The 25,279-nt window shown below is 46.1% G+C and overlaps 4 protein-coding genes across 7 annotated transcripts in view; 2 read left to right on the top strand and 2 right to left on the bottom strand.

The window, feature by feature from the left end:
• Window positions 1-1,852, top strand: LOC144604160 (pentraxin-4-like). The gene is made up of 2 exons (XM_078418364.1): window positions 1-132; window positions 1,232-1,852. The coding sequence occupies exons 1-2, from the start codon at window positions 1-3 to the stop codon at window positions 1,850-1,852; spliced, it is 753 nt and encodes a 250-aa protein (XP_078274490.1).
• A 2,698-nt stretch (window positions 1,853-4,550) lies between these two features.
• Window positions 4,551-14,075, bottom strand: LOC144603837 (enoyl-CoA delta isomerase 1, mitochondrial-like). 2 transcript variants are annotated; one of them, XM_078417569.1, is made up of 7 exons: window positions 13,950-14,075; window positions 11,518-11,655; window positions 10,406-10,533; window positions 9,265-9,411; window positions 7,881-8,002; window positions 7,366-7,544; window positions 4,551-6,721 (listed from the first exon to the last, which is right to left on the bottom strand). In XM_078417569.1, exons 1-7 carry the CDS (start codon window positions 13,984-13,986, stop codon window positions 6,555-6,557), a joined length of 918 nt encoding a protein of 305 aa, XP_078273695.1. In that variant the 5' UTR covers window positions 13,987-14,075; the 3' UTR covers window positions 4,551-6,554. The 2 variants fall into 2 exon arrangements, with proteins under 2 accessions (XP_078273695.1, XP_078273696.1); XM_078417570.1 differs by having other exon boundaries at window positions 13,936-13,992.
• Window positions 14,076-17,692: 3,617 nt separating this feature from the next.
• LOC144604158 (pentraxin-4-like) lies at window positions 17,693-19,544 on the top strand. Its single transcript, XM_078418363.1, has 2 exons — window positions 17,693-17,824; window positions 18,924-19,544. Exons 1-2 carry the CDS (start codon window positions 17,693-17,695, stop codon window positions 19,542-19,544), a joined length of 753 nt encoding a protein of 250 aa, XP_078274489.1.
• A 2,698-nt stretch (window positions 19,545-22,242) lies between these two features.
• LOC144603836 (enoyl-CoA delta isomerase 1, mitochondrial-like) overlaps window positions 22,243-25,279 on the bottom strand; it is a 93,766-nt gene continuing 90,729 nt past the window's right edge. For all 3 annotated transcript variants that reach the window (XM_078417568.1, XM_078417566.1, XM_078417567.1), the window contains exons 6-7: window positions 25,058-25,236; window positions 22,243-24,413 (exon numbers count right to left, since the gene is read on the bottom strand). In XM_078417568.1, the coding sequence (XP_078273694.1) occupies window positions 24,247-24,413; window positions 25,058-25,236 (346 nt within the window). In that variant the 3' untranslated portion in view covers window positions 22,243-24,246. The remainder of the gene's footprint in view (window positions 24,414-25,057; window positions 25,237-25,279) is intronic.

Below are 25,279 nucleotides of genomic sequence, written 5' to 3'. Positions count from 1 at the left end.
ATGAGGATGGGTTTCAGCTGGGTTTCGCTGCTGTGTGTTTGCTGTGTTCTCCGCGCCACCTGTGCTGAAAGCGCCGATGGGACGAAACAGAGGAAGCCTTTTTTCGAGCGGTTCCGACGCCTGGAGGAGCAGGTAGGTGGCAGCCGACTCTGTACTCCAGGGGCCTCGTTGTTCTTGGAGATTTTCCCCAGGGACACGGGGAACTGCAGATGCTGGCAGCTGGAGCAAAACACAAAGTGCTGGAGTAACTCAGTGGGACAGGCAGCGTCTGTGGAGAGAAGGAATGGGTGACGTTTCGGGTCAAGACCCTTCTTTAGACTGGAGAAGCCTCTCGACCTGAAACATCACCCATTCCTTCTCTCCACAGACGCTGCCTGTCCCACTGAGTTACTCCAGCACTTGTAGGGTGAGACGGGAGACTGGGTCGGGTCGTTGAGCAGAGCGGATGATAACTCGCTCATCCCGTCGAGCTGTGGATAGTGAGAAGTTAAAGCCCAACTGCCATGCTGGAGGGAACTCAGCGGGACAGGCAGCATCTGTGGAGGAATGGAATGGACGTGTTGAGTCAATGGACAATACACAATAGGTGCAGGTGGAGGCCATTCGGCCCTTCGAGCCAGCGCCACCATTCAATGTGATCATGGCTGATCATCCACAATCAGTACCCCGATGTTGGGGGAGTCCAGAACCAGGGGCCACAGTTTAAGAATAAGGGGTAGGCCATTTAGAACGGAGATGACCAAAAACCTTTTCACCCAGAGAGCTTTGAATCTGTGGAATTCTCTGCCTCAGAAGGCAGTGGAGCGCGAATTACTGGAAGAATTCAAAAGATAGTTAGATTTAGCTCTTAGGGCTAGCGGAACCAAGGGATATGGGGAGAAGGCAGGCACGGGTTACTGATTGTGGATGATCAGCCATGATCACAATGAATGGCTGTGCTGGCTCGAAGGGCCAAATGGCCTCCTCCTGCACCTATTGTCTATGTTTCTATGTTTCCCCGTAGGTTTCCTCCCACATCCCAAAGACGTGTGGGTTCTGAATTTAATTGCACCGAGTGTGTGGGGAGTGGATGTGAAAGTGGGATAACATGGAGCTAGTGATAACGGCGGGTCGATGGTCGGTGCGGACTGGATGGGCCGAAGGGCCTGTTTCGTGCTGTATCTTTCCATCAATAAACCTCTGCTGTTTCGTGCTGTAACGTGTATTCATTCCCTCCCATCCACTGGCGCAGTTCCGTCGTTTCCAAGAGCTGAGCCTGGCACGGTTACAGATCATCTCCGAGAACTTCAACGCTTCCTCCACCGTGGACCTGCGCCTGGAGATGCTGGCCCAGCAGTACATAAACATCACCGCCACTGTGCACGACTACCAGGCGACCACCAGCCACGACATCGCCAGCCTGAGATCATGGGTCAAAAAGCTGCTGAAGGAAAACAAGAAGATCGACCTGAAGATGTCCACCTTGGAGAAAGTGGCGAGCGAGAGGAGCAAGCGGGCGTGGAGGGAGAAGCAGCAGCAGAGCGAGGTCGCCGCCAGCCTGAGCAACCAAGTGGAGGAGCAGATGCAACAGATCAACGCCCTGACGGCGGGCAAGAAGCGGCTGCACAAAGCGATGGACAGGATGCAGGAGGACATCAAAGGGCAACATGTCCAAATAGCCCGCTTCCAGCAGCAGATGAAGAGCGCCCTGCAGAACGACGCACTTTCCCTCAAGCCCACCTCCCCCGACCGCGACCCCCCGGCAGCGCCGCGCCTCCAGCGAGCCAAGGTCCTCAACCAGTCGCCCAGTGGCGAGCAGAGGTCGCCCGCGAAAGAAGGCTCAAGTATGTACCCTTTATATCATTACTATTAGTTCCGTTTATTGTCACGTGTACCGAGGTACAGTGAAAAGCTTCTGTTGCGAGCGAACCAGTCAACAGAAAGACAATACATGATTACAATCGGTCCATCCTCAATGTACAAACACATGATAAAGGAATAACGTTTAGTGCAAGGTAAAGCCAGCAACGTCTGATCAAAGATAGCCCGAGGGTCACCAATGAGGTGGATAGTAGTTCAGCACTGCTCTCTGGTTGTGGTGGGATGGTTCAGTTGCCTGATAACAGCTGGGAAGAAACTGTCCCTGAATCTGGAGGTGTGCGTTTTCACACTTCTGTACCTCTTGACTGATGGGAGAGGGGAGAAGAGGGAGTGGCCGGGGTGAGACTGGTCCTTGATTATGCTGCTGGCCTTGCCGAGGCAGCGTGAGGTGTAGATGGAGTGGAAAGGAAGCCGGCTTGCATTGATTTAAATTGCCTCTCCATCCAATTAGTTATAGAGCTGGCCCTGGTGAGACCACATCTGGAGTATTGTGCACAGTTTAGGTCTCCTAATCTGAGGAAGAATGTCCTTGCTATTGAGGCAGTGTAGCATAGGTTCACGAAGTTAATCCCTGGGATGGAGGGACTGTCATGAGGAAAGATTGGAAAGACTGGGCTTGTATTCACTGGAGTTTAGAAGGATGAGAGGGGATCTTATAGAGACGTATAAAATTATGAAAGGACTGGACAAGCTAGATGCAGGAAAATTTTTCCCATTGTTGGGGGAGTCCATAACCAGGGGCCACACAGTCTAAGAATAAAGGGGAGACCATTTAAAACTGAGGTGAGAAAAAACTTTTTCCACCCAGAGAATTGTGAATTTGTGGGATTCTCTGCCACAGAGGGCAGTAGAGGCCAATTCACTGGATGAATTTAAAAGAGAATTAGATAGAGCTCTAGGGGCTAGTGGAATCAAGGGATATGGGGAGAAGGCAGGCACGGGTTACTGATTGTGGATGATCAGCCATGATCATAATGAATCACGGTGCTGGTTCAAAGGGCCAAATGGCTTCTTCCTGCACCTATTTTCCATGTTTCTATGTAACAGGCCCTTCAGCCCATCTTATGCATGCCCATGTTGGCATTCAGGACTAGTCCCAATTGCCTGCATTTGGACCATAGCCCGACAAACCTGCCCTATCCACATCATGTTGTGTATTTCACTTCACCCCAACATGTGTAAAAGTGAGATGTAGAAACAAGGAACTGCAGATGCAGATTTACAAAAAAAAGACAAAGTTTTGGAGTAACTCGGGTGACATTTCAGATCAGGACCTTCCTTCAGACCCAAAATGTCATCTATTCATGTTCTCCAGAGATGCTGCCTGACCCATTGAATTACTCCAGCACTTTGTGTGGTTTTTTGTAAAACTGCATCTGCAGTTCCTTGTTTCGAGCTATATCTGTCCAAATGTGTTTGAAAAGTCTTATCTAAAAGTTGTATCTGCTTCTACAGCTTCCGCTAGCAGCTGGTGCCAATACGGAATTCCTTCTGAGTGAAAAAGTTGCCCCTGAGGTCCCTCCTAAATCTCTCCCCTCTCACCTTAAGGCCATGCCCTCTAGTTTTAGAATTCTCTACCCTGGGAAGAAATATGTTATTCCAAATGTAATAAATCATCCCTGTTGACGTTTGCATTGGTTGGTGATACAGACCTCACCTTTAAATTAGGATATAAAAGATAGGAAAAGCCCCAGGGCTGGCTCGAAGGGCCGAATGGCCTACTCGTGCACCTATTTTCTATTGTATTTCATAAGTGAAATGTTCCAGTCTGAAGAAGGGTCTCGACCCGTAAACGTCACCCATTTCTTCTCTCCAGAGATGCTGCCTGTCCTGCTGAGTTACTCCAGCATTTTGTGTCCACCTTCGATTTAAACCAGCATCTGCAGTTCTTTCCTATGCATTTTTCATAAACCAAGTTGTGGTTTAATTAAGGCGATGGGTAAGGAAATACTTGTTTTGTGAGTATACACATCGTACTCTATTCCATTTATAAAGCGTGGCCACGATTAGATGTTTCACTAAAATTAATACGTAATGCTGACACTTCAGTTCTCTCCCACCCCCACTCCCTCCCAACCCCAGAATAGGTCTGTGTTTCACAATCCCAGCCTGCAGAATGATGAACGGTCACAATAATCCAGAGCCTGTTGCTGTTAAATTACATCCATGGAGTCTCCGGGTTAACATTCTGCAAATGCAGTTAAATATAAAAGTTATTAAACAATTTATGATCTATAGCCAGTAAGCGGATAATGAGGAGAGGAAGTTTACCTGGTTTACTCAGTGAAAAATTAATTAGTAACAAGCATAAATCTTCCAGCATACAATAAGCAGGAACAACATTCGTTGGTTTTGGTGAGTAGAAAAGTCACGTTATATCTTCATCGTTCAAGAAAATGATGAATGTGTATCGAAGAGTGTGACTTATATAAGTCAATTAAACACAAAGTTCTGGAGGAGAGATTTAGTAATGTGTTTATTTAGTTTGAAGTTGATTGATCACAAAATCAAATCACAGAAGAGAGTATATTCCTAGAAAAAAAATTGTTGATAAATGTGGCTTAGCTGATATATGTACAAGTACATTTTTGTCTACAAAAAAGCCCTGGTTACATATATGACTGGAAGAAGACTTTAACCATAGACTAAACTGTGCAGAAGTAATTTGCAATTAAAAAATGCAACCAAACAAGTTTTCAAAATTTGTATTGAATAAACACAATAATGGTCGATTCCAATAGCAGATTTTCAGATAATGAAGCAAGACATGACAAGCATCACTGGTGTAACTGAAATGTGACAACCGTCATACACATCATGAAAGTGCCAGGAATGCGTAATCACATCAACAACATTCTCATCAGCAAATAACCCTCTTACATCATCCCAGAGTTCACCATCGACCAAACATCTGCTTCTAGTTTAAATTGGCATGATGCATGGCCATCCTGGGCCAAAGGGCCTGTTTCTGTGCCATCCTGTTCTATGTTCTGACTGTAGCAGCTACACAAACACTATTGTAACAAGAGTAGCACCAAGAGTGACCCATTGTCACATGTACTGAGGTTCAGTGAGATTCGTTTTTTGAATGGGTCTAGAATAGGTCGACGGGGTTTGTATTCACAGGAATTTAGAAGGATGAGAGGGGATCTTATAGAAACATATAAAATTCTTAAAGGATTGGACAGGCTAGATGCAGGAAAAATGTTCCCCATGTTGGGGGAGTCCAGAACCAGGGGTCACAGTTTAAAGAATAAGTCAATAGTCAATAGTCGTTTATTTGTTACATACACATAAATGTGTAGTAAAATGAAACATTACCCGCAGTTGAACAATAAGACCAATAAGATTAATCAATAAAATTGCAATAACACATACAATCACAACTAACACCAAACAAAAAGAAACATCCATCACAGTGAGTCTCCTCCAGTCCCTTCTCACTGTGATGGAAGGCCAAAAATGTCTTTTTCTCTTCCCTGCCGTCTTCTCCCGCGGTCAGGCTGTTGGAGTTGCCACGTCGGGGCGGTCGGGGCTCCCGATATTGAAGCCCCCGCCGGGCGGTGAAAGGTCCACGGCCTATTCCAGGCCGCGCCGGATTTAGGACTGAGATGAGGAAAAACTTCTTCACCCAGAGTTGTGAATCTGTGGAATTCTCTGCCACAGAAGGCAGTGGAGGCTGATTCACTGGATGTTTTCAAGAAAAAGTGAGATTTGGCTCTTAGGGCTAAAGGAATCAAGGGATATGGGGGAAAAGCAGGAACAGGGTATGATTTTAGAAGGATCAGCCATGATCATATTGAATGGCGGCGCTGGCTTGAAGGGCTGAATGGCCTACTCCTGCACCAATTTACCTGTGTTTCTAACACCTAGTGCATCGCAGTGAGGGCTTGAAAATGATGCCGAGCTGGCGACTCTGCACACTGTCTCAGTGTACTTCTACTATACACTTGTGCTGTATCTGAGATGCTTATCTAATATGTATCTAAGCGCTTATGTGTAGTGATACTTGTTCTGAACTGTACATAAAAATGAATTTCACTGTACATGTGACAAATAAACCATACTTTATCTCAATCACCTGATTGTCAGTTGTCTTTCACTCATCTACAACTATGTTAAGGTCATTGAGAAAGACAGTTTGTGTAAAAGTTAATTCTGTCCCCTATTGTAAGCCACTCTGCGGATTTGTTTCCATACATAGGATAGATTACTGCAAATCACTTACTCATTTGAAAGAGACACTCTTTGAAAAAGTTCTCTGGAAAACGAATAACAAGTTTAGCTTCCCAACAAAGTTTAAATGCTAAATACACAAATTATTGCCCGGACTTGCTTTCGAAAGATTCAACCAAATAAGTAAAATTAGTAGATACAACATGAAAATATTATTTTAATTATTATTAAAGTGCTGAGGCATCCAACAAAAAATGTATTATCCTTGATTAAACTGCACAATCAAGAGACTGGCACAGATTTAGGCACTTACATATTTTATATTGCAAAGGTCTGGATATAAATCCGGTCTGTCTTGTAGTCATTTTGAAAAGGCTTAAAAATGTCATTGATAGCATAACAGAAACATTCCCAAATCTTTTGGAATAATTAAAGTAAAGAAGTGCTATTAGATATTAAGAGAGTCCTAGGAGTTATTGTCCAGTAAGTTGAGCTACCCTGCATGAGGACATGGTAACTTAACCTTTTCTTTGTCTCAGCATCCCCATGTACATCTCAAGCGATTTCTGAATAGAATCTTTGCTGATAAAATTGACAAAATTTTGTATATCTGATTCCCGTTGAGTCAAAAGCCGATCGAGTGTTGGCTTCCGCATCATGGCCTTAGTGATCTGCCGAGCGTGATCTGCAAGGTAAACGATTTGAAAAGGTAACTGATCTGTGAAGGAACGGAAGGCCAAAACCTGACTCCAAATAATCTGTTAATTTAAATAACATTGGGACACAGGAGTAAAAAGCACATTCAAGCTAATAATGTCTTACATTAAGACTTGCCAGTCAAGCTATGTGTAATTCACTAAATTCACCTAATCCTGCCCGGTCCATCACGGGTACAGACCTCGGTACTATCGAAGGGATCTACAGGAGGCGCTGTCTCAAGTATGGCAGCTAATTATATTGCCCCTAACTGGTGTAGCACATGGCATTCTGGGCACATGTTATTGCAGCCAAGTGCAGTTGTTAATTTTGGCAAGCAAAATGTGTTCTGCACATAAAGAACATAGAGGCTGAATTATAATGGCACCACGGACATTTTAAAGGCTTCCTCAATGTGAAAAGATCACAAAATGCACAGCCAAAATAACAAATTGTTTGTTTTTCCAATTTAGACAGTTACGTTATCATTTCTAACGACACCGATCACATTTTCAGCACACTTTCTTGTGCACACATTGTTCTTTAATTTTGTGCAGGAATAAAATAAGATCTTCCTGAAAAACAAAAATCATCAGAACTATTTTATGATTTATAAAGTCAAACTAGTTTTACCTGGAATAGTCAACCATTCTGACATGGTGCTTAAAGCAGTTGGCATAACTTTATCCTGTGGTGCGAGGTGGTCGACAAGTCCGATTTTCAAAGCCTCTGGGGCAGGGTACAAGAGGCCAACTTGCAGGGAATGCTCGGTTGCCCGCTTCCCTATGGTGTTTGTCATGGTGTCCTTGAACCTTTGGCAATGACATGGAGAAAGAGCCACATTAACCAAAATCCATACGCTATTTAATAAATGGCACATAAATAAACTGATGAGGCAGACAGAGGGTTTGGCTACATCTGTGGAGGCAAAGGAACTCGACATTTCGGGCCAAGGACTGAGAACAAGGAAGGGAGAGAGCGTGAAGAGGTGAGGGCAAGGGGGGGAGGCAGGAGCTGGCTGGCATCACATTGAACTAGGTGAGGGAGAACGTGGTGGGCAGATGGAGCCATGCAGGAAGATGGGAGGCGGTGGCTTCAGGGTAGAGACAGGTGTGTAAAGTTCAGCGGAGGACTGCGTGACAACATACCAGAATGGTGCAACAATCCCCAGCTTTGTCTCGTTCAAGCCGATTTGATACTTTGGGTGATCTGCCATGATTCGGTAGTCGCATGACATGGCCATGAGACATCCCCCAGCTGGGCTGGCTCCCTGCAATTCACAACAGACACGGCAGCATCACACCTTACACTAGACAATAGGTGGAAGAGTAGGCCATTCAGCCCATTGCACCAGCACTGCCATTCACTGTGATCACTATCACCCACTGCATCAACTGCAACAGCAGCACAGCCAAACAAATGTTACTTTTTAATTACATTCGTTGCTTTTAAGAATAAAAGTCTGTCATACAAGGCAGTTATGAACAGAGAGACAGAGAGCGACAGAATGCCGTGCCTCTGCTGATAGCACTGTTGGTTTTGACTCAAGGTGTACTCACGTTCCAATCAGAACCATAAGTACAAAATCTAGGTTTAAAGAACAAGATGCTGGAGAAACTGAATGGGTCAGGCAGCATCAGTGGTCACCCCAGTTTCACCTTATCATTCCCCTCTCTACAGTTTTGCGACTTTCTTTTGTCATCTTTTCAGTTCTTACAGTGGGTGTCCCATCTGAAATGTTGGCTCTGCTTCTCTCTCTCCACAGATGCAGCCTGACCTGCTGACTGTGTCCAGCATTTTCTGTTTTTGTTATATCTCTGCACTTTTTAGTCCCTTCCAAGTATCTGTAATGTAGACACTGGGCGCTAATCCATTCAAATAAGGTCCAAAATCTGTTTGACTTTGCAAATAAATGATGAAAGTGAGGTGCCTAAATGAATGTGCATCTGTCAAGCTTCATGTTTCAGTTTCATTGTCCCTAAATCTGCCACAGGCAATGATGGTCCAGTTTTACACTGCCATCATAGAGTCTGTCCTCACCTTCTCCATCATGGTCTGGTTTGGCTCAGCCACCAAGCACGACATCTGGAGGCTGCAGCGCATCGTTCGATCAGCCGAGAAGGTTGTTGGCTGCAACCTTCGCCCCATTGACGAACTGTACACTGCAAGGGCCAGGAAGCGAGCGGGCAAGATCATCTCTGACCCCTCTCACCCAGGCCACAAACTCTTTGAAGCACTTCCCTCTGCAAGGCGACTCCGGACTGTCAAAGCAGCCACAGCCAGACATAAAAACAGTTTTTTTCCACGAGCAGTAGCTCTACTCAACAGCCAAACGTCTGTAGCCTCCTTTTGCTCTGGTATTTTATTTCAGTCTTCACATGTTTAAATTATGTTTTATTTTTAATTGTCTACTGTATATCGCGTTATTATCCTTGCGAGCAAAGCACCAAGGCAAATTCCTTGTATATATACATTCTTGGCTAATAAAATGTATTCAATTCAATTCAATGGAAAGACGGCTGTGCCACTTACGTTGATGGCAGCGATGGTCACCAGGCTGGATCCGTACAGCTTCAACCACATCTCCTGCACTGCGCGCCAGAACTCCCCCGTATGCTCTGGGGACTTCCCATACATCTCGGTGATATCCAAACCAGCAGAAAAGATGTTGGGAATAGACTACAATTAAAGCACAATTACATTTCAGCTTTCCAAAATATGGAACAGTTCAAGCACATGGGAAGTTTATTTGGATCAACTTGTGTGATTTCACTTGAAGATTCAATTCCTCATTTTACACATTAGTGCCACATCGTTAATTCAAAATAGCAGTAATCTCATTACCATGTGGATATGTGCCTATCAGAATTATGGAGACAAACAGCACGGAAACAGGCCTTTCGACCAAACTTGTCCACGTCGAGCAAGATGCATCATGGGAAGGTGAGATTAGTGTAGACGGGGCATCTTGGCAGCATCGGCAAGTTGGGCCGAAGGGCCCGTTCCATACTGTATGACTCTACAACTCTACCTATGCTAGTCCCACCTGCCCGCGTTTGGCCCATATCCCTTTCCTATCCATGCGCCTGTCTAAATGTATTTTAAATGTTGTTATAGTAACCTGCCTCAACCACCTCTGGCAGCTCATTCCACATACCCTCTGTGTGAAAAAAGTTGCCCCTCCAGTTCCTATTAAATCTTTCTCCTCTCACCTTAAACCAACATCATCTGGTTCTTAATTCTCCTACTCTTCTTTCCCAGAGGACATCCATTTCGAACCGAAACAACACCTATACGTGTTCCACAGAGATGCTCCATGACCCACTGAGTTACTCTAGCACTTTTTACCTATCCATGTTCTCTAGAGGTGCTGCCTGACCTGCAGAGTTACTCCAGCACTTAGTGTCCTTTTTTATAAACCTGCATGTGCAGTTCCTTGTTTCTACATCTGCTTTACACGTGTTGGCGTGATGTGAAATGCACAAAACAAAATTATGCAAAAGGTAGGTTCAATCATACCAATTAAATGGGAATTAGATGTTTCCTAGATGAATAGATGTAAGAGAAAAGTGCACATGAGTCTGATTAATTTGGTAGCTACTAATGAGTCTGCATAGTCATCATGGTGTATCATTCCATGATTCAGTAAAGCAGAGTTATTGATCATACGTACAGAAGTGAGAATCACACCACGACATTCTCGATCCATCTCCAGCTTTTCCATGCTAATTGCAAACTCCGTGAGAAATTCCAGGCTGAGACTGTTAACAGGAAGCTTCTGCATTTTAATCACAGCCACTCCTGGAAAAAAAAGCTATAACCGTTAAAATAATTTTTACAAAAGGACACAAAGTGCTGGAGTAACTCAACAGATCAAGTAGCTTCCCTGGTGAACATGGATAGGTGAATTTTCGGGTGGAGACCCTTCTTCAGAACGCCACCTGTCCATGTTCTCCAGAGATGCTGTCTGACCTGATGAATTACTCCAGCACTTTGTGTCTTTTTGTCTATTAACTTGCATCAGCAGTCCTTTATTTCTACAAAGTGTTTTTGTTGTTCTTTTGAAACAGATTATTGCTCAGTCCACTGATACTTACCATTCTCGGACAGTGCAAGGCATGGTTGTGAACAGCACTTTCTGTAGACAATAGACAATAGGTGCAGGAGGAGGCCATTCGGCCCTTCTCCCCAGCACCACCATTCAATGTGATCATGGCTGATCATTCTCAATCAGTACCCCGTTCCTGCCTTCTCCCCATACCCCCTGACTACGCTATTCTTAAGAGCTCTATCTAGCTCTCTCTTGAATGCATTCAGAGAATTGGCCTCCACTGCCTTCTGAGGCAGAGAATGACATCAAATAACTGAGTCTGTCTCAGTCCAAACCTGGTCATTCAATTCCAACAAAAATTAAACTAACCCAGAAGTTCGATTAACAGATTAGTAGTTCTGTTTGCACGCTTTTTCCTTTCTAAACTTTGGGTCACATTTGCTACCTTCCTGGCACAGTGACAATTCTAGAATTTATAAGCTCTTGAAAGATGTCTCCCTGAGGATCCACTGTCTCTAAAGTTAATTTCAATTCTCGTTTGACCCTAGGTTCTCCATTTTATTCAGCAATTTTTCAATGTCTTCTTCTATGAATCAGACACAAAGTAATTGTTTAATTCCTGCACCATTTTTTACTTTCCATTTATAAATTCTTCTGTCTCTGTCCCCAAAGTACCCACATTGGCCCTCGCTTCATCTGCAAAAGATTACAGAGAAAGATTGTTCTTAAATTACCTGTGTTGTTGTCCAGTTCCACAGTCATATTCTTATTTGTGAACGACCTCCTCTGGCTTGATGACTTGCATGGTAACTGACACAAAATCCTTCCGTGCTTATATAGTAATTTTGTAATGCCATAAAATGAAGTACGTCCTAAAACACAAAAAAACAATTATAGTATTGAATGGACATCTAACCCATCGGTATCTCTTCCATTGAAAGCCTGAAGAAGGGTCCCAAACCAAAACGTCTCCTGTCCATTCCCTCCACAGATCCTGCCTGACCCGCTGAGTTCCTCCAGCATTCTGTTTTGATCAACATTGTGCCGAACCATATGCCTCCATTCCCTGAACGTCCAGTCAGTCAGTTCAGTTCAGTTTATTGTCACGTGTACCGAGGTTACAGCGAAAAGCTTTTGTGGCGTGCTAACCAGTCAGTAGAAAGACAGTACATGATTATAATCGAGCCATTTACAGTGTAAGAAATGTTGCTGTGGGAATAGAGATTTCAAAGTGTGGAGGGATTGTAATGCGTGTTTGTAGATCTGCTTCCGTGACCAGCACGCAAATAGTTGCCTGGGTTGGGCGCCATCTTGGGACCCAGGAGCCCACTTGAAAGGCTATTGCACCGTGCACCTTCTTTAAATGGTTGTAGCCACTCTGCTGTACATTAAATGGCCTAGTCTATATGGACCGTCCAACCTGGCGTAGCAAGCTCACCACAGGAGCCCGTGCAGCAGAGAACAGACGCACTGCAAAGGCCCAGAGGAAACGCACCACGCGCAAGGCCCAGGCTACCTCCACTTCCACTGCAGCACCCATCCACTTGTGTCCTACATGTGGGCGTGCCTTCCGGGCCCGGATTGGCCTCACCAATCACTTCTGGACCCACAGTCACCAATCCTCCAATTGAAAGTGAAGTCATGATCATCTTCGAACCCGAAGGATGAACAACAACAACAAATACAAAAGTTGGCAGTTTTGTGGAATACTAAATCCAAATGTAATCAATTTCCACAAATAAAATTGGAGAGCAAAGAGAACGCAAGTCAGTGAATAGATCAGATGATCCTCCACTTACTACAGTGATTGTCAATCAAGCTGCAAGACATGTTGGATCTCCCCATATATTCATTGACTTGTATTCTCTTTGACCCAGTTGAGTGTGCGCAGAATGGGTAACCAGCGTGGTGGAAGATGTGTGCGTACACCAGGATGGAGGGGCAGGGGAAGTAGAGGGGGTTAGAGGGCGGTGGTCTCCAGCTTTCTCTCTACTCCAGGCAGTGTGAAGCTGGGTCCAGGCCCAAAACGTTGTCTGTTCCTCCACAGATGCTGCCTGAGATGCTGCAATCCTCCAGCACTTTGTGTTTAGTTTAATGCTGTAATGACATGCGATGGGCATTGGAAATTAGCAGTGATGCAGGCTGCAGTGGTGCTGGCCAGGGTAACAGCACTGCCGTGGCAGCAGTGATGGTGCTGCTTGAGGCACTAGCCCCAGGATAGGTTCTGCACTGGACACTGCTCTTAGGGCACTCATCCAGGGGATGGTTGTCACTGGGGATGGGTGCTGTCGCCAAGGATGGGTGCTGGTCAAGGGATGGGTGCTGGACGAGGGGATGGGTGCTGGTCGAGGGGATGGGTGGTGTCACCAGGGATGGGTCCTGGTTAAGGGGATGGGTGCTGTCTCCAGGGATGGGTGCTGGTCGAGGGGTTGGGTGCTGTTGCCAGGGATGGGTGCTGGTCGAGGGGATGGGTGCTGGTCGAGGGGATGGGTGCTGGTTGAGAGGATGGATACTGGTCGAGGGGATGGGTGCTGGTCGTGGGGATGGATGCTGGTCGAGGGATGGGTGTGCTGGTACGGGATAGGTGTGGGCATGACAAGGGGGTGTGGGGGTACGGGGTGGGTATGGGGGTGAGAGGGGGAGTGTGCGGGTGAGTGTGGCAGTGAGTGTGAGGGGGGGTGAGTGTGAGGGGGGGAGTGTGCGAGTGTGAGGGGGGTGAGTGTGAGGGGGGGTGAGTGTGGTGGGAGTGAGTGTGAGGGGGTGAGAGTGAAGGGGGGTTCGGGAGGAGGGTGAGGGCGATGAGGGGGGTGTGTGGGCGAGGGGTGGGGAGGTGTGGGGGTACGGGGTGAGTGTGAGGGGGGGTGACAGGCGCCACAGTTTAAGAATAAGGGGTAGGCCATTTAGAACGGAAATGAGGAAAAACTTTTTCCGTCAGAGAGTTGTGAATCTGTGGAATTCTCTGCCTCAGAAGGCAGTGGAGGCCAATTCTCTGAATGCATTCAAGAGAGAGCTGGATAGAGCTCTTAAGGATAGCGGAGTCAGGGGGTATGGGGAGAAGGCAGGAACGGGGTAGTGATTGAGAATGATCAGCCATGATCACATTGAATGGCGGTGCGTACAGGCTCGAAGGGCCGAATGGCCTCCTCCTGCACCTATTGTCACTAACCCGTCCCCGGGCCTCGGGCCGCCAGCGCCGCCGCCATGTTTCACCGGAACCGGAACCGGGGGTGACAGCGCCACCAGGCGGGCCGGCGCGGCAGCGCAGCGTTGGGTCGTCCCAGCCCCGCCCCCCCGGCCCTCGCCCCTCCCCTCCCCGCCCCACCTCCACCGCCGTCCCGCCCTTTCCCCGCGCCCGCCCCGTCCCCGTCCTGCCCTCGCCCCGCCCTCTCCCCGTCCCGCCCCGCCCAGCCCTCGTCCCGCCCCCCTGGGAGCTGCGAAGTTGCACACACAGAGTGCTGGAGTAACTCAGCGGGTCAGGCAGCGTCTGACTGTGGAGTGAAGGAATGGGTGTCGTTTCGGGTCCAGACCCTTCTTCAGACCAAAGATAGTGCTCCAGTATCTTTGCTGCAGACTGATGTCAGGGGAGGGGAGGGGAGGGACAAAGCTAGGATGTATTCGAAGACTGTGAGACTGGTGGGGAAGGGTCTCGACCCGAAACGTCACCCATTCCTTCTCTCCTGAGATGCTGCCCGACCTGCTGAGTTACTCCAGCATTTGGTGAATAAATACCTTCGATTTGTACCGGCATCTGCAGTTATCTTCTTAGACTGGTGGGAGAACTGGGGAGGGGACAGAGAGGGGAAGCAGGGGCTATCTGAAGTTAGAGAAGTCAATGTTCATACCGCTGAGATGTAAAATCTGAAGAAGGGTCTCGACCCGAAACGTCACCCATTCCTTCCCTCCTGAGATGCTGCCTGACCCGCTGAGTTACTCCAGCATTTTGTGAATAAATACCTCCGCTGGGGTGTAAACTGCCCAAGCGAGTTGGAGCGCAGGAGGAGTCACAGAGAGAGCATGTTGCTAAACTCCCGTCGAAGAGAGGAGGAGAACTTCTTCAAAGTAGACATACCTTGAGGAGAATTGGCAGTGGAGCGGCAAGATGTGTAGGAAAAATAACTGCAGATGCTGGTATTCGTTCCGTACACCCACCAACCTTTGTGTGAAAAAGTTATCCCTCAGGTTCTTATCACATCTTCCTCCTCTCAAACTTAAACCCATGTCCTCTGGTTCTTGATTCCCCTACTCTGGGTAAAATACTCTGTGCATTCAGCCTATCTGACCAGCAGATATAGTCCACCTAATTCTGTTCCTAGAATTTACGAAATTTGTTGTGGAAATATTAATAGCCTCATGATTTATTCACAAAATGCTGGAGTAACTCAGCAGGTCAGGCAGCATCTCGGGAGAGAAGGAATGGGTGACGTTTCGGGTCGAGACCCTTCTTCAGACTGATGTCGGGGGTGGGACAAAGGAAGGATATAGGTGGAGACAGGAAGATAGAGGGAGATCTGGGAAGGAGGAGGGGAAGGGAGGGACAGAGGAGCTATCTGAAGTTGGAGAAGTCGACGTTCATACCACCGGGCCGCAAGCTGCCCAGGCGAAATATGAGGTGCTGCTCCTCCAATTTCCGGCGGGCCTCACTATGGCACTGGAGGAGGCCCATGACAGAGAGGTCAGACTGGGAATGGGAGGGGGAGTTGAAGTGCTGGGCCACCGGGAGATCAGTGGCGTTAATGCGGACCGAGCGCAGGTGTTCAGCGAAGCGATCGCCGAGCCTGCGCTTGGTTTCGCCGATATAGATGAGTTGACATCTAGAGCAGCGGATGCAATAGATGAGGTTGGAGGAGGTGCAGGTGAACCTCTGTCTCACCTGGAAAGAATGTTTGGGTCCTTTGATGGAGTTGAGGGGGGAGGTAAAGGGACAGTACCAGCATCTGCAGTTATTTTCTTATACTAATAGCCTCATGATGTTGTGATGATTAATTTGAAAAAAATCTAACGCATGAGCAAATATATTAGAGTTTTTGTGAAAAGCAAACAATTCAACAGGGGAAAGAGAGAATGGTAACAGATTTGAGGTGGGAAGCACAGAAGAAGATTTATGAGGAAGTTTGCAAAATAGATTCTAAAGGCAGCTAAACATGGACAAAGCCTTATAGAGACAAAAAAAACAGACGTGCGAGTAAATGGTCAATAAAGAGGATTGGAAATTTAGAAGTCAGATGAGGTTCATTGTGGGAAGTGCATGGAGTACGGTGATTATAGATCAGAAGAGGTCCGACCCAAAACGTCACCTATCCATGTTCTCCAGAGATGCTGCCTGACCCGCTGAGTTACTCCGGCACTCTGTGAAACGTCACCTATCCATGTTCTCCACAGATGCTGCCTGACCCGCTGAGTTACTCCAGCACTCTGTGCCTTTTTTTGTAGATTATCCCGTCTGACTTGTCAATTCTTTTTTAATGTTTCATAAATACAAAAAGTACAAGAAATATTTAGCCGTCAGGCGGCAAATGTGGAAAGCGAAACAGAATTCTCAGTCAGGCTGATTACCTTTCATCAGAATAGGGAAAAATGAGAGGTAAAATATATGTTTAAGTTAGAGAGTACGTCAGGTGCGGTGGTAAAAACAGGGAAGGTCGGTAATGGGATAGAAGGTATGACAAATGACTCAGTTGTCAGTGGTGTTAGCTGAAGGGCAGTCTTAGAGATTAATGAATAACATCCACTTTATTGTCCGCTATGTGTGATTGTCATTAGATCTCACAACCTCCATCCCACCACGTTTACGCTGACTGAGCCAAACCTCGATTTATTCCTTTTGCTAGACGCTGGCTAGCCCATCAATGACCTTGGCAATGGTGTGAAACTGTAATGGTGAAAGCAGGGGGACTGTAGAGGAAGTCTGGAGATTTAAGTGAGTAATTGTACTATTACTTTCACACATGTATTTTCAATCCAAATGAATCTCTCATTAAGTATTTTATTTACAGCATTCACCCCTCACCCCCCACATCAGGCTCCGTGACACACAGCAAAACCCAACCACGACCAAGGTGAAAAAAGAAAAAAGAAGCTTGTACTGTACTGTGCTGAAGCAACTCGGTAGGCCAGGCAGCATCTCTGGAGAACATGGATAGGTGGGTGATGTGTCTATCCATGTTCTCCACAGATGCTGCCTGACCCGCTGAGTTACTCCAGCACTCTGTGAAACGTCACCTATCCATGTTCTCCACAGATGCTGCCTGACCCGCTGAGTTACTCCAGCACTTGTGGAATTCTGTATCTGTGGAATTCTCTGCCTCAGAAGGCATTGGAGGCCAATTCTCTGAATGCATTCAAGAGAGAGCTAGATAGAGCTCTTAAGGATAGCGGAGTCAGGGGGTATGGGGAGAAGGCAGGAACGGGGTACTGATTGAGCCACGATCACATTGAATGGCGGTGCTGGCTCGAAGGGCCGAATGGCCTCCTCCTGCACCTATTGTCTATTGTCTACTTTGTGTGTTGCTCCAGATTCCAGCATCTGCAGTTGCTTGTGTATCCAATGTCCAGTGTTTGGTACAGCTGTAAAGCCGTTCACACAAAGTACTGCCGAGTTACCTTCAGCATCCGCTGGGCATTCCTTGAACAACAGCGCATTTATTTCCTCACCCACTGCCAAGTTAGAGTTAGACTCTGTCCATGGATTAGGGGAGCACAGAGGGTCGGGTCTGCAAACCTTGTCTGCCTGCCTGGACGCCTCTGTTTCCGTTTAGCCTGTAACAGTAGCCGGGCTGGGCGCTGGAGGAATGGGGTCGTAAATCATTTCAAAGATCGAGCTGGCGCATATATATAAAGCAGCATCACTCGCCACAGCGGCCCGTCTGCTGGCGGTACAGTCAGTCCGCACTAACGGCCACAATCCCAAGCATGAGGATGGGTTTCAGCTGGGTTTCGCTGCTGTGTGTTTGCTGTGTTCTCCGCGCCACCTGTGCTGAAAGCGCCGATGGGACGAAACAGAGGAAGCCTTTTTTCGAGCGGTTCCGACGCCTGGAGGAGCAGGTAGGTGGCAGCCGACTCTGTACTCCAGGGGCCTCGTTGTTCTTGGAGATTTTCCCCAGGGACACGGGGAACTGCAGATGCTGGCAGCTGGAGCAAAACACAAAGTGCTGGAGTAACTCAGTGGGACAGGCAGCGTCTGTGGAGAGAAGGAATGGGTGACGTTTCGGGTCAAGACCCTTCTTTAGACTGGAGAAGCCTCTCGACCTGAAACATCACCCATTCCTTCTCTCCACAGACGCTGCCTGTCCCACTGAGTTACTCCAGCACTTGTAGGGTGAGACGGGAGACTGGGTCGGGTCGTTGAGCAGAGCGGATGATAACTCGCTCATCCCGTCGAGCTGTGGATAGTGAGAAGTTAAAGCCCAACTGCCATGCTGGAGGGAACTCAGCGGGACAGGCAGCATCTGTGGAGGAATGGAATGGACGTGTTGAGTCAATGGACAATACACAATAGGTGCAGGTGGAGGCCATTCGGCCCTTCGAGCCAGCGCCACCATTCAATGTGATCATGGCTGATCATCCACAATCAGTACCCCGATGTTGGGGGAGTCCAGAACCAGGGGCCACAGTTTAAGAATAAGGGGTAGGCCATTTAGAACGGAGATGACCAAAAACCTTTTCACCCAGAGAGCTTTGAATCTGTGGAATTCTCTGCCTCAGAAGGCAGTGGAGCGCGAATTACTGGAAGAATTCAAAAGATAGTTAGATTTAGCTCTTAGGGCTAGCGGAACCAAGGGATATGGGGAGAAGGCAGGCACGGGTTACTGATTGTGGATGATCAGCCATGATCACAATGAATGGCTGTGCTGGCTCGAAGGGCCAAATGGCCTCCTCCTGCACCTATTGTCTATGTTTCTATGTTTCCCCGTAGGTTTCCTCCCACATCCCAAAGACGTGTGGGTTCTGAATTTAATTGCACCGAGTGTGTGGGGAGTGGATGTGAAAGTGGGATAACATGGAGCTAGTGATAACGGCGGGTCGATGGTCGGTGCGGACTGGATGGGCCGAAGGGCCTGTTTCGTGCTGTATCTTTCCATCAATAAACCTCTGCTGTTTCGTGCTGTAACGTGTATTCATTCCCTCCCATCCACTGGCGCAGTTCCGTCGTTTCCAAGAGCTGAGCCTGGCACGGTTACAGATCATCTCCGAGAACTTCAACGCTTCCTCCACCGTGGACCTGCGCCTGGAGATGCTGGCCCAGCAGTACATAAACATCACCGCCACTGTGCACGACTACCAGGCGACCACCAGCCACGACATCGCCAGCCTGAGATCATGGGTCAAAAAGCTGCTGAAGGAAAACAAGAAGATCGACCTGAAGATGTCCACCTTGGAGAAAGTGGCGAGCGAGAGGAGCAAGCGGGCGTGGAGGGAGAAGCAGCAGCAGAGCGAGGTCGCCGCCAGCCTGAGCAGCCAAGTGGAGGAGCAGATGCAACAGATCAACGCCCTGACGGCGGGCAAGAAGCGGCTGCACAAAGCGATGGACAGGATGCAGGAGGACATCAAAGGGCAACATGTCCAAATAGCCCGCTTCCAGCAGCAGATGAAGAGCGCCCTGCAGAACGACGCACTTTCCCTCAAGCCCACCTCCCCCGACCGCGACCCCCCGGCAGCGCCGCGCCTCCAGCGAGCCAAGGTCCTCAACCAGTCGCCCAGTGGCGAGCAGAGGTCGCCCGCGAAAGAAGGCTCAAGTATGTACCCTTTATATCATTACTATTAGTTCCGTTTATTGTCACGTGTACCGAGGTACAGTGAAAAGCTTCTGTTGCGAGCGAACCAGTCAACAGAAAGACAATACATGATTACAATCGGTCCATCCTCAATGTACAAACACATGATAAAGGAATAACGTTTAGTGCAAGGTAAAGCCAGCAACGTCTGATCAAAGATAGCCCGAGGGTCACCAATGAGGTGGATAGTAGTTCAGCACTGCTCTCTGGTTGTGGTGGGATGGTTCAGTTGCCTGATAACAGCTGGGAAGAAACTGTCCCTGAATCTGGAGGTGTGCGTTTTCACACTTCTGTACCTCTTGACTGATGGGAGAGGGGAGAAGAGGGAGTGGCCGGGGTGAGACTGGTCCTTGATTATGCTGCTGGCCTTGCCGAGGCAGCGTGAGGTGTAGATGGAGTGGAAAGGAAGCCGGCTTGCATTGATTTAAATTGCCTCTCCATCCAATTAGTTATAGAGCTGGCCCTGGTGAGACCACATCTGGAGTATTGTGCACAGTTTAGGTCTCCTAATCTGAGGAAGAATGTCCTTGCTATTGAGGCAGTGTAGCATAGGTTCACGAAGTTAATCCCTGGGATGGAGGGACTGTCATGAGGAAAGATTGGAAAGACTGGGCTTGTATTCACTGGAGTTTAGAAGGATGAGAGGGGATCTTATAGAGACGTATAAAATTATGAAAGGACTGGACAAGCTAGATGCAGGAAAATTTTTCCCATTGTTGGGGGAGTCCATAACCAGGGGCCACACAGTCTAAGAATAAAGGGGAGACCATTTAAAACTGAGGTGAGAAAAAACTTTTTCCACCCAGAGAATTGTGAATTTGTGGGATTCTCTGCCACAGAGGGCAGTAGAGGCCAATTCACTGGATGAATTTAAAAGAGAATTAGATAGAGCTCTAGGGGCTAGTGGAATCAAGGGATATGGGGAGAAGGCAGGCACGGGTTACTGATTGTGGATGATCAGCCATGATCATAATGAATCACGGTGCTGGTTCAAAGGGCCAAATGGCTTCTTCCTGCACCTATTTTCCATGTTTCTATGTAACAGGCCCTTCAGCCCATCTTATGCATGCCCATGTTGGCATTCAGGACTAGTCCCAATTGCCTGCATTTGGACCATAGCCCGACAAACCTGCCCTATCCACATCATGTTGTGTATTTCACTTCACCCCAACATGTGTAAAAGTGAGATGTAGAAACAAGGAACTGCAGATGCAGATTTACAAAAAAAAGACAAAGTTTTGGAGTAACTCGGGTGACATTTCAGATCAGGACCTTCCTTCAGACCCAAAATGTCATCTATTCATGTTCTCCAGAGATGCTGCCTGACCCATTGAATTACTCCAGCACTTTGTGTGGTTTTTTGTAAAACTGCATCTGCAGTTCCTTGTTTCGAGCTATATCTGTCCAAATGTGTTTGAAAAGTCTTATCTAAAAGTTGTATCTGCTTCTACAGCTTCCGCTAGCAGCTGGTGCCAATACGGAATTCCTTCTGAGTGAAAAAGTTGCCCCTGAGGTCCCTCCTAAATCTCTCCCCTCTCACCTTAAGGCCATGCCCTCTAGTTTTAGAATTCTCTACCCTGGGAAGAAATATGTTATTCCAAATGTAATAAATCATCCCTGTTGACGTTTGCATTGGTTGGTGATACAGACCTCACCTTTAAATTAGGATATAAAAGATAGGAAAAGCCCCAGGGCTGGCTCGAAGGGCCGAATGGCCTACTCGTGCACCTATTTTCTATTGTATTTCATAAGTGAAATGTTCCAGTCTGAAGAAGGGTCTCGACCCGTAAACGTCACCCATTTCTTCTCTCCAGAGATGCTGCCTGTCCTGCTGAGTTACTCCAGCATTTTGTGTCCACCTTCGATTTAAACCAGCATCTGCAGTTCTTTCCTATGCATTTTTCATAAACCAAGTTGTGGTTTAATTAAGGCGATGGGTAAGGAAATACTTGTTTTGTGAGTATACACATCGTACTCTATTCCATTTATAAAGCGTGGCCACGATTAGATGTTTCACTAAAATTAATACGTAATGCTGACACTTCAGTTCTCTCCCACCCCCACTCCCTCCCAACCCCAGAATAGGTCTGTGTTTCACAATCCCAGCCTGCAGAATGATGAACGGTCACAATAATCCAGAGCCTGTTGCTGTTAAATTACATCCATGGAGTCTCCGGGTTAACATTCTGCAAATGCAGTTAAATATAAAAGTTATTAAACAATTTATGATCTATAGCCAGTAAGCGGATAATGAGGAGAGGAAGTTTACCTGGTTTACTCAGTGAAAAATTAATTAGTAACAAGCATAAATCTTCCAGCATACAATAAGCAGGAACAACATTCGTTGGTTTTGGTGAGTAGAAAAGTCACGTTATATCTTCATCGTTCAAGAAAATGATGAATGTGTATCGAAGAGTGTGACTTATATAAGTCAATTAAACACAAAGTTCTGGAGGAGAGATTTAGTAATGTGTTTATTTAGTTTGAAGTTGATTGATCACAAAATCAAATCACAGAAGAGAGTATATTCCTAGAAAAAAAATTGTTGATAAATGTGGCTTAGCTGATATATGTACAAGTACATTTTTGTCTACAAAAAAGCCCTGGTTACATATATGACTGGAAGAAGACTTTAACCATAGACTAAACTGTGCAGAAGTAATTTGCAATTAAAAAATGCAACCAAACAAGTTTTCAAAATTTGTATTGAATAAACACAATAATGGTCGATTCCAATAGCAGATTTTCAGATAATGAAGCAAGACATGACAAGCATCACTGGTGTAACTGAAATGTGACAACCGTCATACACATCATGAAAGTGCCAGGAATGCGTAATCACATCAACAACATTCTCATCAGCAAATAACCCTCTTACATCATCCCAGAGTTCACCATCGACCAAACATCTGCTTCTAGTTTAAATTGGCATGATGCATGGCCATCCTGGGCCAAAGGGCCTGTTTCTGTGCCATCCTGTTCTATGTTCTGACTGTAGCAGCTACACAAACACTATTGTAACAAGAGTAGCACCAAGAGTGACCCATTGTCACATGTACTGAGGTTCAGTGAGATTCGTTTTTTGAATGGGTCTAGAATAGGTCGACGGGGTTTGTATTCACAGGAATTTAGAAGGATGAGAGGGGATCTTATAGAAACATATAAAATTCTTAAAGGATTGGACAGGCTAGATGCAGGAAAAATGTTCCCCATGTTGGGGGAGTCCAGAACCAGGGGTCACAGTTTAAAGAATAAGTCAATAGTCAATAGTCGTTTATTTGTTACATACACATAAATGTGTAGTAAAATGAAACATTACCCGCAGTTGAACAATAAGACCAATAAGATTAATCAATAAAATTGCAATAACACATACAATCACAACTAACACCAAACAAAAAGAAACATCCATCACAGTGAGTCTCCTCCAGTCCCTTCTCACTGTGATGGAAGGCCAAAAATGTCTTTTTCTCTTCCCTGCCGTCTTCTCCCGCGGTCAGGCTGTTGGAGTTGCCACGTCGGGGCGGTCGGGGCTCCCGATATTGAAGCCCCCGCCGGGCGGTGAAAGGTCCACGGCCTATTCCAGGCCGCGCCGGATTTAGGACTGAGATGAGGAAAAACTTCTTCACCCAGAGTTGTGAATCTGTGGAATTCTCTGCCACAGAAGGCAGTGGAGGCTGATTCACTGGATGTTTTCAAGAAAAAGTGAGATTTGGCTCTTAGGGCTAAAGGAATCAAGGGATATGGGGGAAAAGCAGGAACAGGGTATGATTTTAGAAGGATCAGCCATGATCATATTGAATGGCGGCGCTGGCTTGAAGGGCTGAATGGCCTACTCCTGCACCAATTTACCTGTGTTTCTAACACCTAGTGCATCGCAGTGAGGGCTTGAAAATGATGCCGAGCTGGCGACTCTGCACACTGTCTCAGTGTACTTCTACTATACACTTGTGCTGTATCTGAGATGCTTATCTAATATGTATCTAAGCGCTTATGTGTAGTGATACTTGTTCTGAACTGTACATAAAAATGAATTTCACTGTACATGTGACAAATAAACCATACTTTATCTCAATCACCTGATTGTCAGTTGTCTTTCACTCATCTACAACTATGTTAAGGTCATTGAGAAAGACAGTTTGTGTAAAAGTTAATTCTGTCCCCTATTGTAAGCCACTCTGCGGATTTGTTTCCATACATAGGATAGATTACTGCAAATCACTTACTCATTTGAAAGAGACACTCTTTGAAAAAGTTCTCTGGAAAACGAATAACAAGTTTAGCTTCCCAACAAAGTTTAAATGCTAAATACACAAATTATTGCCCGGACTTGCTTTCGAAAGATTCAACCAAATAAGTAAAATTAGTAGATACAACATGAAAATATTATTTTAATTATTATTAAAGTGCTGAGGCATCCAACAAAAAATGTATTATCCTTGATTAAACTGCACAATCAAGAGACTGGCACAGATTTAGGCACTTACATATTTTATATTGCAAAGGTCTGGATATAAATCCGGTCTGTCTTGTAGTCATTTTGAAAAGGCTTAAAAATGTCATTGATAGCATAACAGAAACATTCCCAAATCTTTTGGAATAATTAAAGTAAAGAAGTGCTATTAGATATTAAGAGAGTCCTAGGAGTTATTGTCCAGTAAGTTGAGCTACCCTGCATGAGGACATGGTAACTTAACCTTTTCTTTGTCTCAGCATCCCCATGTACATCTCAAGCGATTTCTGAATAGAATCTTTGCTGATAAAATTGACAAAATTTTGTATATCTGATTCCCGTTGAGTCAAAAGCCGATCGAGTGTTGGCTTCCGCATCATGGCCTTAGTGATCTGCCGAGCGTGATCTGCAAGGTAAACGATTTGAAAAGGTAACTGATCTGTGAAGGAACGGAAGGCCAAAACCTGACTCCAAATAATCTGTTAATTTAAATAACATTGGGACACAGGAGTAAAAAGCACATTCAAGCTAATAATGTCTTACATTAAGACTTGCCAGTCAAGCTATGTGTAATTCACTAAATTCACCTAATCCTGCCCGGTCCATCACGGGTACAGACCTCGGTACTATCGAAGGGATCTACAGGAGGCGCTGTCTCAAGTATGGCAGCTAATTATATTGCCCCTAACTGGTGTAGCACATGGCATTCTGGGCACATGTTATTGCAGCCAAGTGCAGTTGTTAATTTTGGCAAGCAAAATGTGTTCTGCACATAAAGAACATAGAGGCTGAATTATAATGGCACCACGGACATTTTAAAGGCTTCCTCAATGTGAAAAGATCACAAAATGCACAGCCAAAATAACAAATTGTTTGTTTTTCCAATTTAGACAGTTACGTTATCATTTCTAACGACACCGATCACATTTTCAGCACACTTTCTTGTGCACACATTGTTCTTTAATTTTGTGCAGGAATAAAATAAGATCTTCCTGAAAAACAAAAATCATCAGAACTATTTTATGATTTATAAAGTCAAACTAGTTTTACCTGGAATAGTCAACCATTCTGACATGGTGCTTAAAGCAGTTGGCATAACTTTATCCTGTGGTGCGAGGTGGTCGACAAGTCCGATTTTCAAAGCCTCTGGGGCAGGGTACAAGAGGCCAACTTGCAGGGAATGCTCGGTTGCCCGCTTCCCTATGGTGTTTGTCATGGTGTCCTTGAACCTTTGGCAATGACATGGAGAAAGAGCCACATTAACCAAAATCC

Source organism: Rhinoraja longicauda, chromosome 21 (genome assembly GCF_053455715.1).
Source record: "Rhinoraja longicauda isolate Sanriku21f chromosome 21, sRhiLon1.1, whole genome shotgun sequence".
Lineage (NCBI taxonomy): Eukaryota > Metazoa > Chordata > Chondrichthyes > Rajiformes > Arhynchobatidae > Rhinoraja > Rhinoraja longicauda.
Note: the sequence above shows the minus strand (reverse complement) of the source record. Positions and strands in the feature narration are given on the sequence as shown.

Excerpts from the sequence above, each read along its gene's own strand:
- LOC144604160 (XM_078418364.1), top strand. The coding sequence starts at position 1 with ATGAGGATGGGTTTCAGCTGGGTTTCGCTGCTGTGTGTTTGCTGTGTT. Across the intron at positions 133-1,231 it reads TCCGACGCCTGGAGGAGCAG|TTCCGTCGTTTCCAAGAGCT; the intron begins GTAGGTGGCAGC and ends CCACTGGCGCAG.
- LOC144603837 (XM_078417569.1), bottom strand. The coding sequence starts at position 13,986 with ATGGCGGCGGCGCTGGCGGCCCGAGGCCCGGGGACGG. Across the intron at positions 7,545-7,880 it reads GGGATTGTTGCACCATTCTG|GTTCAAGGACACCATGACAA; the intron begins GTATGTTGTCAC and ends TCATTGCCAAAG. Across the intron at positions 6,722-7,365 it reads AGAATGGTTGACTATTCCAG|ATCACGCTCGGCAGATCACT; the intron begins GTAAAACTAGTT and ends TTTACCTTGCAG.
- LOC144604158 (XM_078418363.1), top strand. The coding sequence starts at position 17,693 with ATGAGGATGGGTTTCAGCTGGGTTTCGCTGCTGTGTGTTTGCTGTGTT. Across the intron at positions 17,825-18,923 it reads TCCGACGCCTGGAGGAGCAG|TTCCGTCGTTTCCAAGAGCT; the intron begins GTAGGTGGCAGC and ends CCACTGGCGCAG.